The 20480-nt window shown below is 35.4% G+C and overlaps 1 protein-coding gene across 1 annotated transcript in view; it reads left to right on the top strand.

The window, feature by feature from the left end:
• The window catches only part of CTNNA3 (catenin alpha 3), a 1723003-nt gene that overhangs the window by 1056250 nt on the left and 646273 nt on the right, over nucleotides 1-20480 (top strand). Inside the window, exon 10 of the mRNA XM_021700133.1 lies at nucleotides 6211-6303. Coding sequence (XP_021555808.1) covers nucleotides 6211-6303 — 93 coding nt within the window. The remainder of the gene's footprint in view (nucleotides 1-6210; nucleotides 6304-20480) is intronic.

Genomic DNA, 20480 nt, shown 5'->3' with positions numbered 1-20480 from the left:
AATAATCCCTTCAGTGAATGTATAATCACAAACTGAGACTCAAGCTGTGAAAGAAAAACCTGACTTGGATAGGGGGGGAGTCTCCAGGGTGGATGGGCAATGAAGCATTGGTGAAAAACTGTTTAAGGAATTACTTTTGAGCAGATGGATATCTGATGGATAGCAGTTAAGCAGGCCTAAGGGGTATAAGGGTGACAGTTAAGAAGGAGGAGGAGAATATTCCAGGCTAAAGAAAATGGCATGTGCAAATATCCTGTGGCAGAAGGAAGTATGGGTAACTGAAAGTGGGTTTAATACCTGAAACAAAGAGAAAAAAAGAACTATGCATGATGAGGGTGGGGAGCTAGAAAAGGAGATGATTCAGGAGATGTTTGAGAGGTTAAATAAAAAGAAATTGATAGATACGGGAATGGGAGAGTGAATATTTTCCAGGTAGTTTCTAGTTCTCTGCTTTGAGTTGTAAGATACATGAGACTACCTCACCACCTACCCAGTTCTCTGACCACATAGGCTAGTTTGACCATTAACATTCCACTCCAACATTCTAAGGATGGCCCTTCATGTGGCTGAATCGATGGACAACTTCAGGGATTACTTACTTGACCTCTCAGTATTTGATAACTGAGATCACCTTGAAACTTTCTCTTCTCCCAGCCTCTATAGCATCAAAGTATTGTGGGTAACCTTCTCTATCCCTGACTACTTTTCTAAGATTCGTGGTGGGATTAGCCTCTTCTAGCAGCCTAATAAATATTGGTGTCTCAGGTACCTTTCTAAGGATATTTGCTCTCTACACAATTATATCCTATTACCATTGATAAGCTAGTGACTCAAAAATTCTATCTCAGTCTCGAAAGTGTTTACACAAGAGTTGCATGACCATCTCTCAGAGAGAAAAGTGAATGAAAATGAGACAGTGACCTTTATCCCCCACTGAGAGGTAGGATACACAGTGACATGATACTACAATTAACGATGTGAACTATGTATAAACAATGAATGTGTGGCAATGGAAATCTCATCAAACATCAAAGTTTGCTTCATGTTCTTGAGAAATCCTATCACAGGTAAATAGCTGTGTGAGAATTCCAAAGTGACAGACTGAATGATGTGTGATGAACAGCTGTCCAAATAGTGAGCTCATTCCTAGTAACAATAGCATTTCAGTTGTCTAAAATGACTGAGAGGACAACTACTACTGCTGAGATTTCAAATAAAACTTGATATTAGAATGTTGAAATATAGCATGCTCTGGTATTCAATACTTTTTAAAAAATATTTTTACTTATTTGAGAGAGAGAGAGTGAGCACAAGCAGAGGGAGGGACAGAGAGACAAGCAGACTCCCTGCTGAGTGTGGAGCCTAATGTGGGGCTTGATCCCAGGACCCTGGGATCATGACCTAAGCTGAAGTCAGATGCTTAATGGGCTGAGCCACCCAGGTGCCCCTCTGATATTCAATACTTTTAAAATACAGTCTCTTTACTAGATCAGAACAAAGCAATGATGAAAAGCAGAGTTGAGCAGATAGCATAGTAGACTGAAAAGTCATTGAGAATACCTCAAAACCCCAAGTATCTTTTTTTATAACTGTCTTTGGCTCTGTCATTAGTGAGTCATTTTTTCTGGGTCAAGCATGGTCATCTCCCTCACTTGATGGAAAGGACAGAACTAGCCTAACTGGTAGGGTTCTACAAGGCCAGATTCCAAAGTAGAGCATTTCTTTCTTTTTATTTATTTATTTATTTATTTATTTATTTATTTATTTATTTATTTATTTATTTATATTTAAATTCAATTAGCCAATGCATAGTACATCATTAGTCTTTGATATAATGTTCAATGATTCATTTCTCATTTAAGACCATAGGTTAGGGAGTGAAGGGTACCATTTTCCTTTTTTTTTTTTTTAAGATTTTATTTATTTATTTGAAAGGGAGAGAGAGTGAATGAGAGGGAGATGGAGAGAGAATCTGAAGCAGACTCCACACTAAGCATGACCAACATGGGGCTCAATCCCACAATTGCAAGATCATGACCTAAGCCAAAATCAAGAGTCGGGCACTTAGCCAACTGAACCACCCAGGAGCCCTGGGCACCATGTTCTATGCCATGTGAAAGCTAGAACCAAAGTTCAGCAAATAGAAAGAATGACAGGAACATAAAAATTGGTATACAAAACTTGAATTAGGAGCCAGAAAGAGAAGACAAACATCAACAGCATGATAACAAATGTTAATTAGTTTAGGAATCCTCTGACCAGGCTTTGTTGTCTACAATTTTTTTTTTTTTTTTAACAATCCAGATAGGTAGTACATTTAGTCAAGTTTGAAAGGTCTAGAATGGACATACATCTTAGAGGCAGAAGGACTGGTGAGAAGGACAGAGGTTCACGTGAAAGGCACTGATGTAAAATATATACATAAATAAAATCATTCTCAGTAACATGACATGTTGCTGTTTAAAGATTTTTTAATTTATCTTTTGAAATTATTAGATACAGTATCAGTAATGATTTTAATGATATAGTTTATTTTTTTTAAGATTTATTTATTTGAGAGAGAGAGAGAGGGCAAGAGCAGGGGAAGGGACAGAGGGAGGGGTGGGGATCAATCCCACAACCCCAATATCATGACGAGAGCCAAAACCAAGAGGCAGATGCCTAACAACTGATCCACCCAGGTGCCCCAGTTTAATTTTTTATAAAAATGAAAGAATATAGTGTTCTGGCCTTTTTCTTTTAACAAACTTATGAATTTACCTGAGTGCCTTTGGTCCCATTTACTTAGGATAATTTAGACTGATGTTCATGGACTTGGTTAAGAATGTAGTACAATATCAATAGAAAGTTATTTCAATGAAGGAACTTTTGTCAATACTTTTAATTCAGGGGTGGCATAAAAGAGCACACACAGCTCTACTTAATAGTCTCCCTGTCATTGGATGTTTTGAGTTTGTTTCTTCTCCCTGTTTGATTTTGTTTTCCTATCTATACAATAGAGGATTAGAGAATAGGGTTCAGAATTCACAAACTGGTGACCTATGAACTAAAGCCAACAGACTGTTCCTTTGGTCAAGGAAATGTTGTTGTTTGCTTTTCATTTTGTTTTAAAGAGTTCTAATCCCTTTAGGGAGGGCATACACACTCACGTTTGCCTGGGGACCTACCAACCCACCCAACCACTGAGTTATATCAAGATACTATGTATTTCCTGCATGAGTCCTAAAAATGCTTCAGTTTGTCTCTCAGATTAGACATTTTGTCAAATTTCTTTAGCCTCCCGTAAGGTTTTAATTCTGTAAAACCTCTTAAGAGACTAACTGCTCTTTCCCACCCTGCACTGGTAGAGAGATAGGTGAACTGGAAGGAAATTCATACCTAGTCAAGCCTACCTGGTAGCTTCAGGCCACCTCCATGCACTATCTCATTTAATCAAAGCACTCCAGTGACATAGGTATTATCATACCTATTTTTCAGGTTAGAAAATAAGCTAAGAGAAGCTAACACTTTGCCCATGGTCAAATGCTTATTAGTTGTGGAAATCAGGTTCAAGCCTGTTTTGACTCTAGGTTCAAGATCTATTTGTTTCTAAAAACTTCCTATGCCCTAATTTCCCTTAGTGGGAAGAAACTTTCCAAAAGGATCTCTTGAATAATGAAGCTTTACACAGACTTTGAAATGTTGTCAAAGTTAGATTGTACAAAGGATCTCAGATGTCCAAATATTTCAAACAGTTTTACAAAATATTTTATTTGCATTTTCCTTTCTTTGATTAGTAGGTAATTGACTTCATGCTGTGCTCAGAAACATAACTGGCTTCCTAAAAAGCCACACAGAACTTAGGAATATTGTTAGAAGAAATTTAGCTTTCATTTACATATTGATGCAGCTTTGGAAAATATGTCACAAGTCACTCAAATTAGAAATGTAAAGAGATTCTGGGCGCCTGGGTGGCTCAGTTGGTTAAGCGACTGCCTTCGGCTCAGGTCATGATCCTGGAGTCCCTGGATCGAGTCCCGCATAGGGCTCCCTGCTCGGCAGGGAGTCTGCTTCTCCCTCTGACCCTCCTCCCTCTCATGCTCTCTGTCTCTCATTCTCTCTGTCTCAAATAAATAAATAAAATCTTTAAAAAAAAAAAAGAAATGTAAAGAGATTTTATTTCTATCACTTAACTTTTATTTCATTTTGTCACAGAATACTAGCTATCTCATAAATTCAAATTTGTTTGTATATAATATCACTAAAACTCCACTTGCCATAACCTGGAAATAGTACTTGATTATTTAGAAAATTTATCTGACATAAAACAGTCTGGTAAGGATAATTTCAAGTCTGTCTGAATAAAGGAGGACAGAGTGTTAGGATGATTATTAATTGAGTAGAAAACATTTAGCTGTGTTGCATTTTCAATTGAGAATTTTCTAAAACTTAAGTCTACTCATGTAAACAGAACTTTTGTGATTAGGATGATTTCCACATTACGTTAGTCACTGAATTGGCTTACAATAAACATGGTGTCCAGCAAATGTCCAGTACCAAGAATGTCTGTTTTTAAAAGGGGGAAAAAAAGAGAAAGATGATCCATTAAAAAATAAAGAAAAGAGTATTTGGGGCATGTTTTTGTAATTTTTAAACTTTGGATTAACCAGCATTCATCTGATTTGACCAGAAGATTGAGCCAATAATTTCTAATTTTTAAAATTTTACTAAAAAGAAACAGCGCTCAAATTTATAGATAGAGATTTTCTTCAGAGCAGTGCAAATTATTAGAAGACATGTCAAAGTGATTAGATTGCCGAATCATACTTTCCGTGAGTGGGGCTTGGAGGCGGGAAGGCGTGCTGAAACTACTGCCCTTTTCAAATAATTCACAGGTGTGCTAATTGTACGTCAGATATGAAAGTCGAAGCATTGTGACCTTCAAGCCAACAAAAGCCCTTGTCAAGGAAGCCATTTTCATATACATTCAAAAAGTGAACAATGCCCTTCCACAGTTAAATAATGTATGGCTTTTATTTCATTATATGTAAATGCAAATCAAGGAATTGTTTCATGGTTCACATATTAAAAGTAATGCTATAAAAAAGCAGACTATAAATCTACTTAAGTTACATTTTGTGGTACTCTACAGTTGTGATCCAAGGATATATTTGTTGTCTGCTTCTATTGTGTGCAGCTAAAGTGTGGTTTTCTGCAACTGAATGTATTTTGGATTTGAGTAGTAAAACCTGCAATGTGTTGAAGTATGTAATAACCAACAGAGATGTTAGGAAGGTTAGAAAAATGATAGAAAAGCTATTTCCTTGCAGTGATGAAGACAACGACGTAACTTGTAGATCAGAGGAAACATTGCAGCTGGACACACTCAGCTGCTAGCAAGAACAATGTTGAGTAAGGGTGAGGGTCAAAGGAAGGGCAAGGAATCCCATACTCTTTCTCATGGCTCTTTCATGGTATAAAGAAAGTATCTGTAAATACTGGGTTTAGGTAATGGACCTTAAGGTGATTATTTAAAAGATCACCCATTTCACTGGAAAACAGTGCAAGTTTCAAAAGGAGTAATGTATAAGGGAACTTACGTGTTACTAATGCTTGAATCAAATTGACTGCTGGAATGTCAAACAGTGCCCATGAAGTTGTAGTAGAAAAGCAAGAACAGGAAGAAGAAATTAATTATCTTGTATTTGTCCAGCTTTGTAATATATTTGGTGCTGGATAAAACATGAGTAAAGATATAGTCATGCTTAGTGCAACTTAAGTATGCATGATAGACTGCTGGGGAATGAAAAAATAATAATAAAAAAATTACAAACTTAAAAAAATCATAATTGTATGAGATTCCAAGAACCTGTTAGCATTCAATCCAAAGATAAACTTTTTTTTTCCAGTCCTATAGGAAACCATAATAGTTGGCATCTTATTATGGGTTAGATATTGATACCAAGAGACTGGATAGGGTTGACTGATTCACTCATCTGTCTTCCTTTTTGTTTTAAACAATTTTCTAGAGCCCTTTGTTGTTAATTGTTTTAATAGATTCTCTGAGTACTTCCATAAAACAGATAGCAGTGACATTTATGAGAAAGCTGCTGTTTATCACTGAGATTTTTCAATGAGTATGTACATGCTCTAATTTATTTAGGATAACAAATGTTTCTGCATTTCCTTAATAATCTGAAATAATTTCCATTATTTTGGATTGTATTTAAGGTGGCAAATCTTGCTTGTTCCATGTCAACAAATGAAGATGGAATTAAAATTGTCAAAATTGCGGCCAATCACCTAGAAACCTTGTGTCCACAGGTATGATAACTAAGTTGCTGTCTCTTCCATTAAACTAACTATAAAAATTATATATAATACTTCGGACCTTTATATATATGAAAGTATATTAAGATATTTATTTTAAACACAGAAGATGACTTGTCCTAAGGTCATGATTTATTCTTTACTAAGCACCAAGTTCTTTACTTAGCACCTGGTTCTTATAACATTCCCTAAGGGACCATATCAGAATTTTGTGAGAGAAAGGTACAGTGTGAAATCAAAGCAGGGGTTTGTCCAATGATTTTATTTTTTGTCATTATTAATTTTGAAATCTCAGAATATGAAAGGAATGACTTCTTTTCCCCTCTTTTATTCCAAGAAGACATGAGTTTGAAAAAAGCCAAGAAATGTTTTCTTGTCTGCAATTCAGAAGTTTTCATTTGTTTGTTATCTGAAAAGCAACATATTTTTAGGGAATTATTTCTAGGATAGTGTCTTGAACCATGAATCAGTATACACCTAAGGGCAATCTTAAACACCTTGTCTTAGAATAATCGAGAGATAATATGGATAATTACGTCCTCATAAAGATCACAAATGTTGTAAGGATGTGAAATATAACAATGATTAGAGATTTCAAGTCTCTGGATATCTGCTGAGATTCTCATATTTCTAAAAGTGGTATATATATTAAATTCTTGATTTACCTTATTGATAATTTCATCTCTAAGAATATTGAGGAAACAGTAAGGGAGACTCCTCCTTTGGACTTAATGTTGATTAACAAGTAAAAACTGGCTGGAGAAGTGGGGTCCAGAAGACCTACAACTGAGATCTTACAACTGATGACAGTTTTCTGTGAGATCTCACTAGGAATTGGAATACTGCCGTGGGATCTCTAAAGTGGTTGAATCATTAATACTCCCCTTCCGCGGTCTAGGAGAGTTCGCATTTCTCTATACTATGGATTGCATTTGATACTGTCACCTTTTAAAGTGTCTTTTGAATCTGAAGAGTATTAAATATATCTCATTGGTTTTAATTTATAATTTTCTGATTACTAAAGGGAACATTTTTCAAATGTTTGCTAACCATTTGGTTTTCTAATTCTGTGAATTGCCTAAATCCTTTGCTACTTTTAGTTAGGTTGTCTTTTTTTTTTAATTACATTGCTTAGGTTTTTTTATTTTATTTTATTTTATTTTATTGTTATGTTAATCACCATACATGACATCATTAGTTTTTGATTCATTGTTTGCGTATAACACCCTGTGCTCCATTCAGTACTTGCCCTCTTTAATACCCATCACCAGGCTAATGCATGCCCCCAACCCCCCTCTAGATTGTTTAGGTTTTAAAAAATATCTTCTGTTGACTATAGCTTTTCTTTTAACTTTTAAAATAATATTTTGATCACTGAAGATTTTAGGAACTTTAATGATCCATCTTTTAATTACTTCGATAGATATTTATTGAGCATCTACCCTGTATAATGATTTGTTGGTTTGTGCCTTGTTAAGAAATTCTCCCAACAAAAATGTTACATAGTTTTCACAGTTCTTTAAAAAAAGGCAGAAGTATTTTTTTTTTTCTAATTTATTTGACAGAGAGAGAGATAGTAAGAGCAGGAACACAAGCAGGGGGAGTGGGAGAGGGAGAAGCAGGCTTCCCCCTGAGCAGGGAGCCCAGTGCGGGGCTCGATCCCAGGACCCTGGGATCAGGACCTGAGCCCAAGGTGGACGCTCAATGACTGAGCCACCCAGGCGCCCCCAAAAAGGCTGAAGTATTATTTAACATTTAGATCTTTACTTCATCTAAAATTTATTTTTATGTCTGAGGTAGGGATTTTTTTTTTTTTTTACAGTGCTAACCATTGGGCAACCATCATGTATTAAATAGTTGATCCTTTCCCAAGTAATGTAAAATGCTATCATTGTTTCACACACATGCACACATTTTTTAAAACATTTTTATTGTTTTATATATATTTGTATACACATATATGTATATACTATACATATTTGTAATACATGCATACATCTACATGTTTTATAAAATGCATTATACATGTATAATACATATATAACAAATGTGTAATTTATTTACTAGTATTCCATATGTAAATATAGATTGATAGGTAAATTAAAATACATTTCAGGGGTGCCTGGGTGGCTCAGTCATTAAGCGCCTGCCTTTGGCTCAGGTCATGATCCCAGGGTCCTGGGATCGAGTCCCGCATTGGACTCTCAGCTCAGCAGGAAGCCTGCTTCTCCCTCTCCCACTCCCTCTGCTTGTGTTCCCTCTCTCACTATGCCTCTCTCTGTCCAATAAATAAATAAAATATTAAAAAATATACATTTCAAAGTATACAAGCTTCTGGGCTCTCATTTATTTATTTATTTATTTATTTATTAATTATTAACATGTAATGTATTATTTGTTTAAGGGGTATAGGTCTGTGGTTCATCAGTCTTACACAATACACAGCACTCACCACAACACATACCCTCCCCAATGTCCATCACCCAGTCACCCCATTCCAGCAACCCTCAGTTTATTTCCCAAGATTAAGAGTTTCTTAGGGTTTGTCTCCCTCTCTGGTTTCCTCTTGTTTCATTTTTTCCTCTCTTCCCTATGATACTCTACCTTGTTTCTCAAATTCCACATATCAGTGAGATCATATGATAATTGTCTTTCTATGATTGACTTATTTCATGTAGCATAATAACCTCTAGTTCCATCCACGTCATTGCAAATGGCAATGGTTTTGATGGCTGCATAGTATTCCATATTGCATATATATATATATATATATATATACCACATCTTCTTTATCCATTCATCTTTTGATGGACATCTGGGCTCTTTCCATAGTTTGGCTATTGTGGACATTGCTGCTATAAACATCGGGGTGCATGTACACCTTTGGATCCCTACATTTGTATCTTTGGGGTAAATACCCAGTAGTGCAATTGCTGGGTCATAGGGTAGCTCTATTTTCTGGGCTCTCTATTCTATTCCACTGGTCTATTTCTTTGTACCTGCATCAGTATTGCAGTGTCTTAATTATGATTTTATACTAAATCTGATATCTCTAGGCAAATTGGCTCACCTTATTTTTTTGTTGTTATTGGTGGTGGTTTTTTGTTTATTTGTTTGTTTATTGCTCTTACTTTATGCTTGTTCATATAACTTTCAAGATCAACTTGTCAAGTTCCATGAAAGTATGTTAGAATTTTTATTGAAATTGTTAAGATATCTTGAATTTTAGATTATTTTAGGAGTAATGGCTCTTCAAGATACTGAGTCTTTCCATTAATAAATGTTTTATTAGTAAATGTTATTTTAAATGCTTTATGTATCTCCATAATCAATCTTTTTTTTTAAATGTCCTTCAGGGGCTCTTTAGATTTTTATTATTTAGTACAATAAATTCCATGACTACATGCTGATGGCTTCCAAAATTTTCTCTCCAGGACAGATCTCTCCCCTAAAGATCACACTCAGATATAATATAGTCTTGACATTTGCGCTTTGACATCTAGAAGACATCTAAAACTTTAGCCAAAATGGAACTCCTGATTGTTCCATTCACATCTCATTCTGCTACTTCTTCAGTCTTAACTGATTTTAGTTAATGGCATGGCTCTTTGCATGGTTGCTCTTGGGAAAAACCTGTAAGCTTTTCTTTCTTCGCCCATAAATATTTATTGAACATATACTATGTGGTAGGTATTCTTTAGGTATCTGGAGGGTAAATAGTAAAGAAAACAAACAGATGAAAATCCTTGTTCTTGTGAAGTTTATATTCTAATGATATCTAATGGCTGTTTTCCTATTGAAGCCATTAACTAGTCCTATCAATCTCATCAAAAATATTTATCTTGAATCTATATACTTTTCTCCAGCTTATCTGTCAGCATCTCAGCCTATACCACCAGCCATCATCTCTATCTTAGACCATAGTAACATTTTATATGGTTTCCATGCTTATACTTATATCTCTTTAACCTACTTTCTATCTAAAAACTGAAGTAAATTTTAAAGATGTTTATAATAGCAATTGCTTTTCTTAGTTTTTACAGTAAAATTCAAACTTTTTTTTTTTAAGATTTTATTTATTTTTTAGAGAGCGAGCGAGAGAGAAACAGCATGAGAGGGGAGAGGGTCAGAGGGAGAAGCAGGCTCCCTGCCGAGCCGGGAGCCCGATGTGGGACTCGATCCCAGGACCCTGGGATCATGACCTGAGCCGAAGGCAGACGCTTAACCATCTGAGCCACCCAGGCGCCCAAAATTCAAACATTTTTTATGTCTTATTCAGACTTATATAAACTTCCTACTGCCTGACTCCCAGCCCCACCCTGAATTATTTCCCTTTTCACTCATTAGGTCTCTGCATATTGGCCTTTCTATTTCTAGAATACAGTACATTCCTTCCCATCTGAGGGAGTTTGCACATAATAATTTCCCAGTGCTTTTTTTCCCATATGGCCAGCTCCTGTTATGTTCATTTTGTAAGGACTCAGCTCAAATATCATCTTCTCAGAGATCAATCTTCATAAGTCACTCCTCCAGCTTATACCCCATTATGTCACCATATTTATTTATTTTAGAGTCTCTATCACAACCTGAAATTATATTTTATATTATTTTTTTACTTTCATTATACATTTTCCACACTCAAACATAAAGTTCATGAAGGCAATGATTTAGTCTTCCTTTTCACTACTTACAGCCCCGTACCTAGCAGAAATGCAGCATATATATGCAGCATATAAATGATGGTCTCTAGAATGATAAATCATTCTATATTTATAAAGGGCAGCAAGGTTTTTGGCAACACCTTTTGTGAAACTTTTCCTAACATGGTATGTATTCTTTTTGACAACATGGAAAAAAATGACAGTATAATTAGTTTGAGTTGTAGCTCATGAAAAAAGTCCTAAAATGGCTGATTAATGTATAGTTGCTAACCAGGGGTGAGCTCTGTGCTAGTGGGCTTCAGCGATCTACTCTTGGTTTAGCTCATTTCAGTGCTCTCCTAATGATTTGGATAAGACTATAAAAATAATATTCTTAAAATTTTCAGTTAAAAATATGAGAATAAAGGGCATATATTAGCTGAAAGACTCTAGTCACAAAGAATTTGGATATTCTAGAATATGAACTAAATCTCAGTATCCAGATGAAATGTAATAGGTATAAATACTAAACCATATATATTGGGCACTATGAAACAAATTACAAAATAGAGAATGGAAGAGTTATGGCTTAGCTAAATTTATCCTTCCCAAAGCTAAGAGATTTTAGTTGATAGTAATCTTAATGTGAATCAACAGTGCAGTATGGAAAAACCCAATATGATTTAACACCTTTTCATCAAAGAATAAATTCTAAAACTTACTCTCAACCTTCTCTATATTTCAAAATTATTATTTAAACTGTACATATTTTAATTTAGTGCATCCTGAAATTCAGAATTAGTGGGTCTGGAGTGTAACCCAATTTTGTGTGTGTGTGTGTGTGTGTGTGTATAAGTGCCCATCTGTGTAAGCTCTACTTTTGCACATACACTTAGGTTCACTTATTTGACTTCCAGCAATTTATGGTATAGCTATATATGTGCACTTGCACAGAAGTCTAGTAAGGTTTTTATGCAGCTTGATTTATAATGACAAAAGCTGGAACCAACCTACATGCCTGTTAGCAGAGTGTTAAGAACTGTGTCAAGTGGTAAGTCGGCTCAATATATGTTTTGGTATGGAAGATACCCAAGATAAGTAAAAAAGGCAGATTTCAAATGAGTATGTATATTATCCCATTTATGTGGGAAAAAAAAAGGAGATAGATTGAGCCATATGTTTGTGTAGTCATAGGAAAATTTTCAAAAAGTTTCTCATGAGAATTTTAATAGTAGTTACTTCCAGGAAAGTGAGCCTGGAGATAAAAAACAAGGAGGATAGTTTTATAGTTCATTTTATTTCTTTTAGAACTCTCAATTTAACCATGAGTAGGTATTTTATTAATTTCTAAATAAAACACAACCAGTTAAAAATATTGCTAGATTGACTCTAGAGTAAGTCAGGCTGAGAACACATGGGATCAAGAGGAGCTGGTAGGGCAACATTTAATTCCTGTTTGTTAAAAACAACTGAACTCACCGAGGTTTCAGTGAGTTGGATCACCCCGGCTCTTACTGTGCCTCAAGGACTAGAGCTATAGTGCTTGCACACTTACATGTGTCACATTTAAAAAAGAATTGTCACTTGGAGCCTATATAGCAGAGGATATTAGAAATAGTGACAAGACTTGACACTATGTCATATGAAAAACTCATAAAAGCAACAGGGAATTTCTAGGAAGGAAAAGGTAAGACTTCAAGAAACATCGTCACTGTCACCAAATCTTTAAAGGGCTATGATGCAAAAGACTTGTTCTGAAGATTCCTGAGGGGTAGAGCTCTACAGTCTCTGAGTAGGAACTATAAGGATACAAGTTTCATCTCAATAGAGAATGAGAGATGCTCTCTAACAGAGCTATGCTGAAAGGAATTGGACTTTGTTGAGGAGGAATTTGGAATTTCTCAATGCCACAGACATTCAAACACAAGGAGAGTGACTATTTGACCAAGCTATTATAAAAGGAGTACAAGCCTTGGGTGAGAAGTTTGCCTACAAGCCTCTTAATGCCCAATCCTGAGATCCTCTAATGGATCCTTTATATAAAGAAGAGAAATGTGATCTGAATGATAGCATTTCTGAAATAGCATAGTTGTTTGAACTCAACCTGGTGGAAAGATAAAACTATCTATAGGACTTAACGCTTATTCTATCTTAAAAACAAACTGAGGGTTTTAGAGGGGAGGGGGGTGGGGTGATGGGTTAGCCGGGTGATGGGTATTAAGGAGGGAACTACTGCGTGGAGCACTGGGTGTTATATGAAAACAATGAATCGTAGATCACCACATCAAAAACTAATGATGTATTGTATGGTAATTAACATAACATAATAAAATAAAATTTTTAAAAAAAGGGACTTGGAAGGATATTTTAAAAGTAAACATTTTATATTTACATATAGAATAAAAATGAGAAAGATAGAATTCAAGTTTCTAAATATGTTGATAATTTGGACTAATGTTTCAAAGCTCATAAACTAAATTTAATAAGGGTAAATATAAAGTCAGGACTTTAGGTTAAATAAAATCTATTGTACGAGTGGATAGGGAAAACAATGCTTACCAAAAGCACCTGGGGCATCAGGAATTAAGAGGGGCATTTGCTATCTAGTTCAATGAGTTCAAACACTGGTCCATGAAAGCATTTTCATGGTGTATATTGAAATTAGGTCAGTAATTAGGTCAACTTTTTTCATAAAGTAAAACTTATTCAACTTTCTATTAGAAACTGATGTACTTTCTACTTATTTGATATTCATCAAAAACATTTGATTTATGAAATAATAATGAAAGTAGATAATAACTTTTCATATAGTTATTTCTTTACTTAGTAAAATAAAAATTTCCCAACCCTGTGTCAGTTACTTCCCTTTCCCCTCTACTTAACTTCTTTCAAAAATATTTGTGGCCTGAAAAATCCAGAAAATTAAAAGTACTAATTTAGGTAACTATATGTCAGTAGCATGATATGGGGACCATCTTATAGCTTTAAAATGATTATGATGCTTAGCTTGTGAAATAGGGGGAAATTTCCAGTGTACTTGGTTTGGGGCTGTCCATATCTAGAACACCATGTTTGGTTCAGGCCCTGCTATTTAAAGGCTAAGCAGAAAAACAATGAGTTGTTTTAAGTGTAGTGAATTATTACCTAACCACAAGAAGTATTTAACCAAAAGCCAAATAGGCTGTGCCTTGTCAAAGATGTTAGAAACAGAATTTTATTATTGGGGTGGTAGAGGTATTAGATGTCATGCTTTTTTTTTTTTTTTTTTGGTCAGTAGGATTCCTTAATTAATAAAAACATGGTGAAAACCTAGGGTATTTTCCCTGTGGTGAATATACTTATACTTAATTAGGCAGACTCTCACAAGTGCTTAGATTTTCCAAAATCAAGTTTTCTAATGACTGTCATGTTTGAATCAATATCTAATACAGCTTTGTTATATCTTCTGTTTATCCCTCTCATCAAATGCTATGTTATATGATGACTTGACAGAGCTAAAACAGTTTGTAAAGGCATCTAGTTTATTTTCAGTGATGTGCTTGGAGATATATTTTTACAAGTTACCTATTATAAATCAATAATTACTTCCTAAAAGGGTTGTATATTGTGTTAAAAAGTAGAGACAAAAGTCAAGTTTGCCTCAGACATAGAAGTTTGTGAAGTATAAAAAGAACAAAGTACCTTGGGGAGGGTATGCAGTGGACATCACCTGTATTCATATCTAAACATGGAAAAATATAACCTCCATGAGGGTAGGAATTTTGGGTGCACTGATGTAGCCTAAAAATAATGCCTGACACATAGTAGGTACTTAGTACATATTTATGAAGTGAATGATTCTATCCACATGACCTTATTTTGTGTTGTAGACACTGGGGAGTGGATGCTGAAAACCAGCACTATTCCTTACCCTTTTCTGTTCTCTGGGAGGTATAGAAACTCCCAGTTTCTAACCGAAGTCATAAAAGGTCCCCATATGACACTATCTCTTTGAAGTACAAATCATATGAAGTGACTGGCATTATCTCCTCCAGAATGGACGGGGTTCTTTTGTTATAATAGCGGCTTGTTCTGATTAAGTTATGATGTGTTACTGTCTTCAGCACACATTTCAGTAAGGGTATAGGGCTATCTCTTTCAAATAAAAAACATATCCTAATTTGTCTGGAATTCTGTTTTTTTGTTTTTGCAATCAAGAAACTGTCATATCTGTGAATTGAAAGCACTTAATTTTCTCAGAATCATGCTCTGGGGAAGCAGATATGTTTTCTTTCATTTTCTATAGATGATGATGGTGATGGATGTTTTGTTTGCAACTAAACGATATAGGACTCAAATAGTCAATTTGAAATAATCATATTCTTTAAGAATCCCAGAGTGTACCTATAAGTGTTGTGACAGGCTTTTTAAAATTATACCTAATTTATTTCTTTTCTCTTAAGAGAATGGCAAAAAAAAAAAAAAAGATTTTGGAAACTAAGAGTCATACAAGACAATAAGAAGGCTAAAATTAAGTGATCATTTTTTAAAGAAGCTGATTATGATTGAATGGTTGATTCTCAAGACTGTCTAGGGTGATTTCAGAGTGGAAAACCAGGATCAGTCTTTTCTTGGTGATGCCATGATATTTATGTGAGGAGACTGTTATTGAATGCAGCTATGAACACAATTGCTTTCTAAGCTGTAAATTAAGGTCTGTGTTATTGTACTATCATTGTTTTGCATCCTGTCCCAATTATGTAATCAGCCACTCCCTTCCACTCACACCAAGGATATCTTCATTCAAAAAATATTTGCTGACCACCTACTTGGAGAACCCATGAATCTAGGGTGAGCCAGGGGCAGGAGTTGGGGATTCATGGGGTACCCAGTAAAGCAAGTCTGAGGAATAAGTTCTGAGTTCATTGAGAAGGGGCTTTATCTAAGAAAATCTGAGGTGTTGTGTCCTAGAAGAAGAGACAGAGTTGTGGAAGAGAAGTCATAGACATTAAATTCAAGTGGGGAAGTGAGGTCACAAATTAGATAATGACTTGAAACAAGTAGCCAGGACTAAGTATGATTTAGTATGCAGGCTGAGGCAAGAATTTCTAAATTAATCACAAAACAGAGACTATGCTGGAGCCCTGATTTACACTCATGGTATGTGCTGTGATAGTAAGCACATGAGTATAAATAACCTGTACCAGCCCAGACAATGGTCTAGTTATGGAGAAAAACAAAGATGGAGCTTTGCTTACATTGTTTCCAATGAGAAGGGGAAATGTATCATCCAGGTAAAAATGAAAATGTTATTAGAGAAGGATATTTTGAAATGCTGTGGGAGTTAAAGATTCATGTCAGTTAGGGGATTCAGGGAGGGCTCTCAGAAAAGTGACATATTCTATAGGCCTTAAGGGATAAGCCAGATTTGAACATTTGGGAAAATATGAAAAGGGCATTCTAGGCAAAGAAGATGGAAAAACATATAAGAGAAATTTTAAAAATGAGTAACTGGATCTGTGTAAGCTACATTGTTTCTTAACAGGAAAGCTCTTGACATTTTCCGTGGAATAATTCTTTGTTGTGTGAGACACAACAGTGGGGATCTGCCTGCCAGAAAATTCAGAATCTGGGGCACTAAATACACAACCACCACCTCCCAGCTCAGTTTCTGTGATAACGGAAAATGCCTCCACACATTTCCAAGTTCCTCCTAGGGGATACTGCCCCATGTGAGAAAAAGTGGGAGGCCATGGGCTGTGGAAAAGGGAGATGTTGGATACACAATTGAAATATAGGCCTTAGTCCTTACTTCTAAGTGAAGGAATTTAGATTTGGAATTTAGTAGAGGATGGCAAGTCATGATAGGTTTTGAGTAGAAGAGTGACATTATCACAGCTGTGCTTCCTGGGAAATTATCTGGAAACTGTGTCAACTGAATGGAAAATGCGATAGGCAGGACCAGTGAAGAGATTATAGAGTATTATATACAAAAGTCAGAATTTGAATAAGGGACACAGGAATAAAAATTTATAAGATAGGACACATTGTAAATAGACTATATAAATTGACCAGAAATTGAAAACAACATGAGATTATAGTAATGATGGAGGCAAAAGAGGATAAATTTGAGGGTTTATTTAGCCTGGCACCTGGGAAGATCATGTTTTTTTTTTTGTTTTTTTGGTTTTTTGTTTTTTGTTTTTTTAGGAGAAATTGGAAATACAATAAAAGAGGAGTCACCTTAGGACAGAATTAATATATTTAAAGTGCTACCAAAATATTCAGGTAGCACGTTAAATATATTTAAGTTACTTTCAACATAAAGTTAAGATTATAGCAAACACATTCAAGAAGCTGAGCTATAATAGCTAGGTATGGTGGCCATGCATATAGAGATGATGGTTGGAATGCTTTCATGTAGGGCAAGATTGCCAAAGAGCAAGAGAAAATGAAAGGGTCAAAAGTAGAATCTTAAGGAAATCCATCTAGGAGAGAAGAGGAAGAATCTGAGAAAGAACAATCATCAAAGCAGGAGGAAAGGCAGGAATGTGTGGCTTGGCGGCAGCCACGCAAGTGGAACATGTCAGCATGGTGGACAGCAATGGCCGTGCTCCAGAGAGGTCCAGTGGGATGAATACTGGCAAGGCTCAGGTGGAGCTGGAAATTAGGAAATCAGTGTGATCTTAACAAAAGAGGTTGTGGTGGCATCTTGGAAAAGGAAAGATTTTATTTCCCCAGTGAATTAAAAAGTAAACTTAATTGTAGAAAAGAAAAACACTGGAGAGTCCTACTTCACAGACTTTTACCTCAGAATTTACCATACCTTTACTACCAGTTATTTTTCAATATTGCTTTTCATCTCCAGAATCTATTCTGTGCATTAAGTTTTTAAGCAATTTAGCAGTGTTCTCTAAAGAATGTTTTTATTCAGGTAGGTCAGGCTTATAAAGCTAAATATTAATAGGAGCTATCGGAGATTTTTGATAAGTAATAAGTAAGGTGTTCTGCATTTGCAGGGGATTAACACATGAATCTTAAATACATAGATTGATTTATTTATTTTAAAGATTTTATTTATTTATTTGTCAGAGAGAGAGAGAGAACACAAGCAGGGGGAGCCGCAGGCAGAGCAGGGAGAGGGAGAAGCAGACGCCCCGCTGAGCAAAGAGCTGGGACTCGATCCCAGGACCCCAGGATCATGACCTGAGCCGAAGGCAGATGCTTAACCAACTGAGCCACCCAGGCATCCTTAAATACATAGATTTAAAAAAAAATCTGGGCACAGTTGTGATGAGCACTGTGTGTTATATGCAACTAATGAATTGTTGAACACTAAAAAAAAAAAACAAAAAACAAAAAAAAACCTTCCATCTAAAACACTTATAGAGGGTATGTATCAAATTTAATTACCTCTGATGACAAAATAAAATGTGATTTACATTAAAAAAATAAAATAAAATAAATATATTTAGAACTTCAGATATCACTATTCAATTCAGAAGGTAATATTAGTGCTGAAAATATTTGGGTGGTCACATTACTTTTAAATGTTATTTTAAACGTGAGTCTAAAATAAAACATCTGTCAGTGCCAGGATATTTAATTAAATGGAGAATATCTATGATTGTTCCTCTCAAGAACTTTGTTTTGAGGATTAAATGAAAATTACCTATAACCAGATATCCTGAAAACTTCTATACCCTGTCATAACAACTTTGACTAAAGCACCTTATACAAAATAAGCAATCATTTATCCTGCTCATGTGCTATGACCAAGGCTCCAAATTATAGTTCTATAACTAAAAGCTCTGAGCTCTCATTGTATGTGTTGTAAATGACATTTCCACTAACCTCAATATTCCAGTTTAGTTTCAGAGGGCTTTACTGCCTTCTCTTCAAGGGGAGAGTGTTCCAATTCCAGATCCACACTGAACCAGAAATTTGGGACTGGCAGTTGACTCCCAGTCTCTTGGAATATAGACTTGGTAGGACAATTACCTGGGGACATCAATTTTAGAAGAGCAATGGAAGAGACTTAAGAATAAATGTGAAAAACATATATGTAGACCAGCAATTATTATTTTTTAATTTTATAGTTTCTGTTTTAAAGCTGCCTATGCTGACAGTGTTCAATAAAATAAAATACTGTGTCATTTTGGGTCACCTAGGGAGAATGGGATAAGGAGAATTAGAAACAAATTCAGCAGACATACCATTATCACATGCGCTCAGTATAAAAGGCAGTGTGCAGAAGAAATCAGATCCAGAGGAGTGAAACAGGACTATGTTGAGATCCAGAAGCTGTAAGATCATTGCTCCATGAGATAGAATGAGCTTGGCTGGAGAACTTAGGAGTCAAAATGTTGTTTCTAGTAAGTAGCAAGGTATCATTATGACATTGCATAGTTTATAGTTTTAAAAGTAAACTTAATCTTTGTTTTGTCCTACTCTTTTGGAAATAAAATCATTGTATTTATGCCACAAAAAAATTATATTGTTTGCCTAGTGGAAGACAACATAAGTTAAATACCTCACAAAATAACATACTTTCCCCCCCTCCAATCCCTGTTCTTTGAAAGCGACATTCAAGTTCTGAATCTACTTCTGAACATATGCACATCACACCTTCTGTGCAGGGTACATGTGTGCACTTGGTAACAAAGTCCTTTGAGGAAGCGATGGCTATCTCTCCTGCATCTGTGATAGGCTGGTGCTTTACCGGGGTTATACTTAATTCTTGGCAACAGTCTTGTGATGCAAGAATTATTAGACTTTTTCTTTTCTTTCTTTCTTTCTTTTTCTTTCTTTCTTTCTTTCTTTCTTTCTTTCTTTCTTTCTTTCTCTCTCTCTTTCTCTCTTTCTCTCTCTCTCTTTCTCTCTCTCTTTTCTTTCTTTCTCTCTCTCTTTCTTCTTTCTTTCTTTCTTTCTTTCTTTCTTTCTTTCTTTCTTTCTTTCTTTCTTTCTTTCTTTCTTTCTTTCTTTCTTTCTTTCTTTCTTTCTTTCTTTCTTTCTTCCTTCCTTCCTTCCTTTCTTTCCTCTTTCAGTAGGCTCCACACCCAGTGTGGAGCCCAGTGCTGGGTTTGAACTCACAAGCCTAAAATAAAGACCTGAGCTGAGATCGAAAGTCAGATGCTTAACCAACTGAGCCACCCAGGTGCCCCTAGACTATTTTTATATATAAGAAGAAATTCAGAGATATTGAGTGAGTTGCCCAAGGTTAAGAAACCAAAAAATAAATTCTTTAGGATTTGAAAACTAATATTCTTCTTGACTTTGGAGGAATTATTTCAACAGTCACAGCTTTATTTATTCATATTTGCATAATCCTCTGAAGGACATAGGCTTTTTTTTCTATTTCTCCTTGCCATAAAAGAGATGATAAAGAAGATTTCCCAGGAATCTTTCTTTTTGACATTGAGTCTCTAATGCTTTTTGACCCTCATGTCCTTGGGACTTACTATTTCAGAATTCTGGACCTTGGATCTTTCACAAAAAACAGTGATATTATTTGACATTTATGTATCACTTTATTATTAAAACAGAATTTGC

This window comes from Neomonachus schauinslandi, chromosome 6, assembly GCF_002201575.2.
Source record: "Neomonachus schauinslandi chromosome 6, ASM220157v2, whole genome shotgun sequence".
Lineage (NCBI taxonomy): Eukaryota > Metazoa > Chordata > Mammalia > Carnivora > Phocidae > Neomonachus > Neomonachus schauinslandi.
The sequence above is the reverse complement of the archived record's forward strand: the minus strand, read 5'-3'. Positions and strand labels throughout refer to the sequence as shown.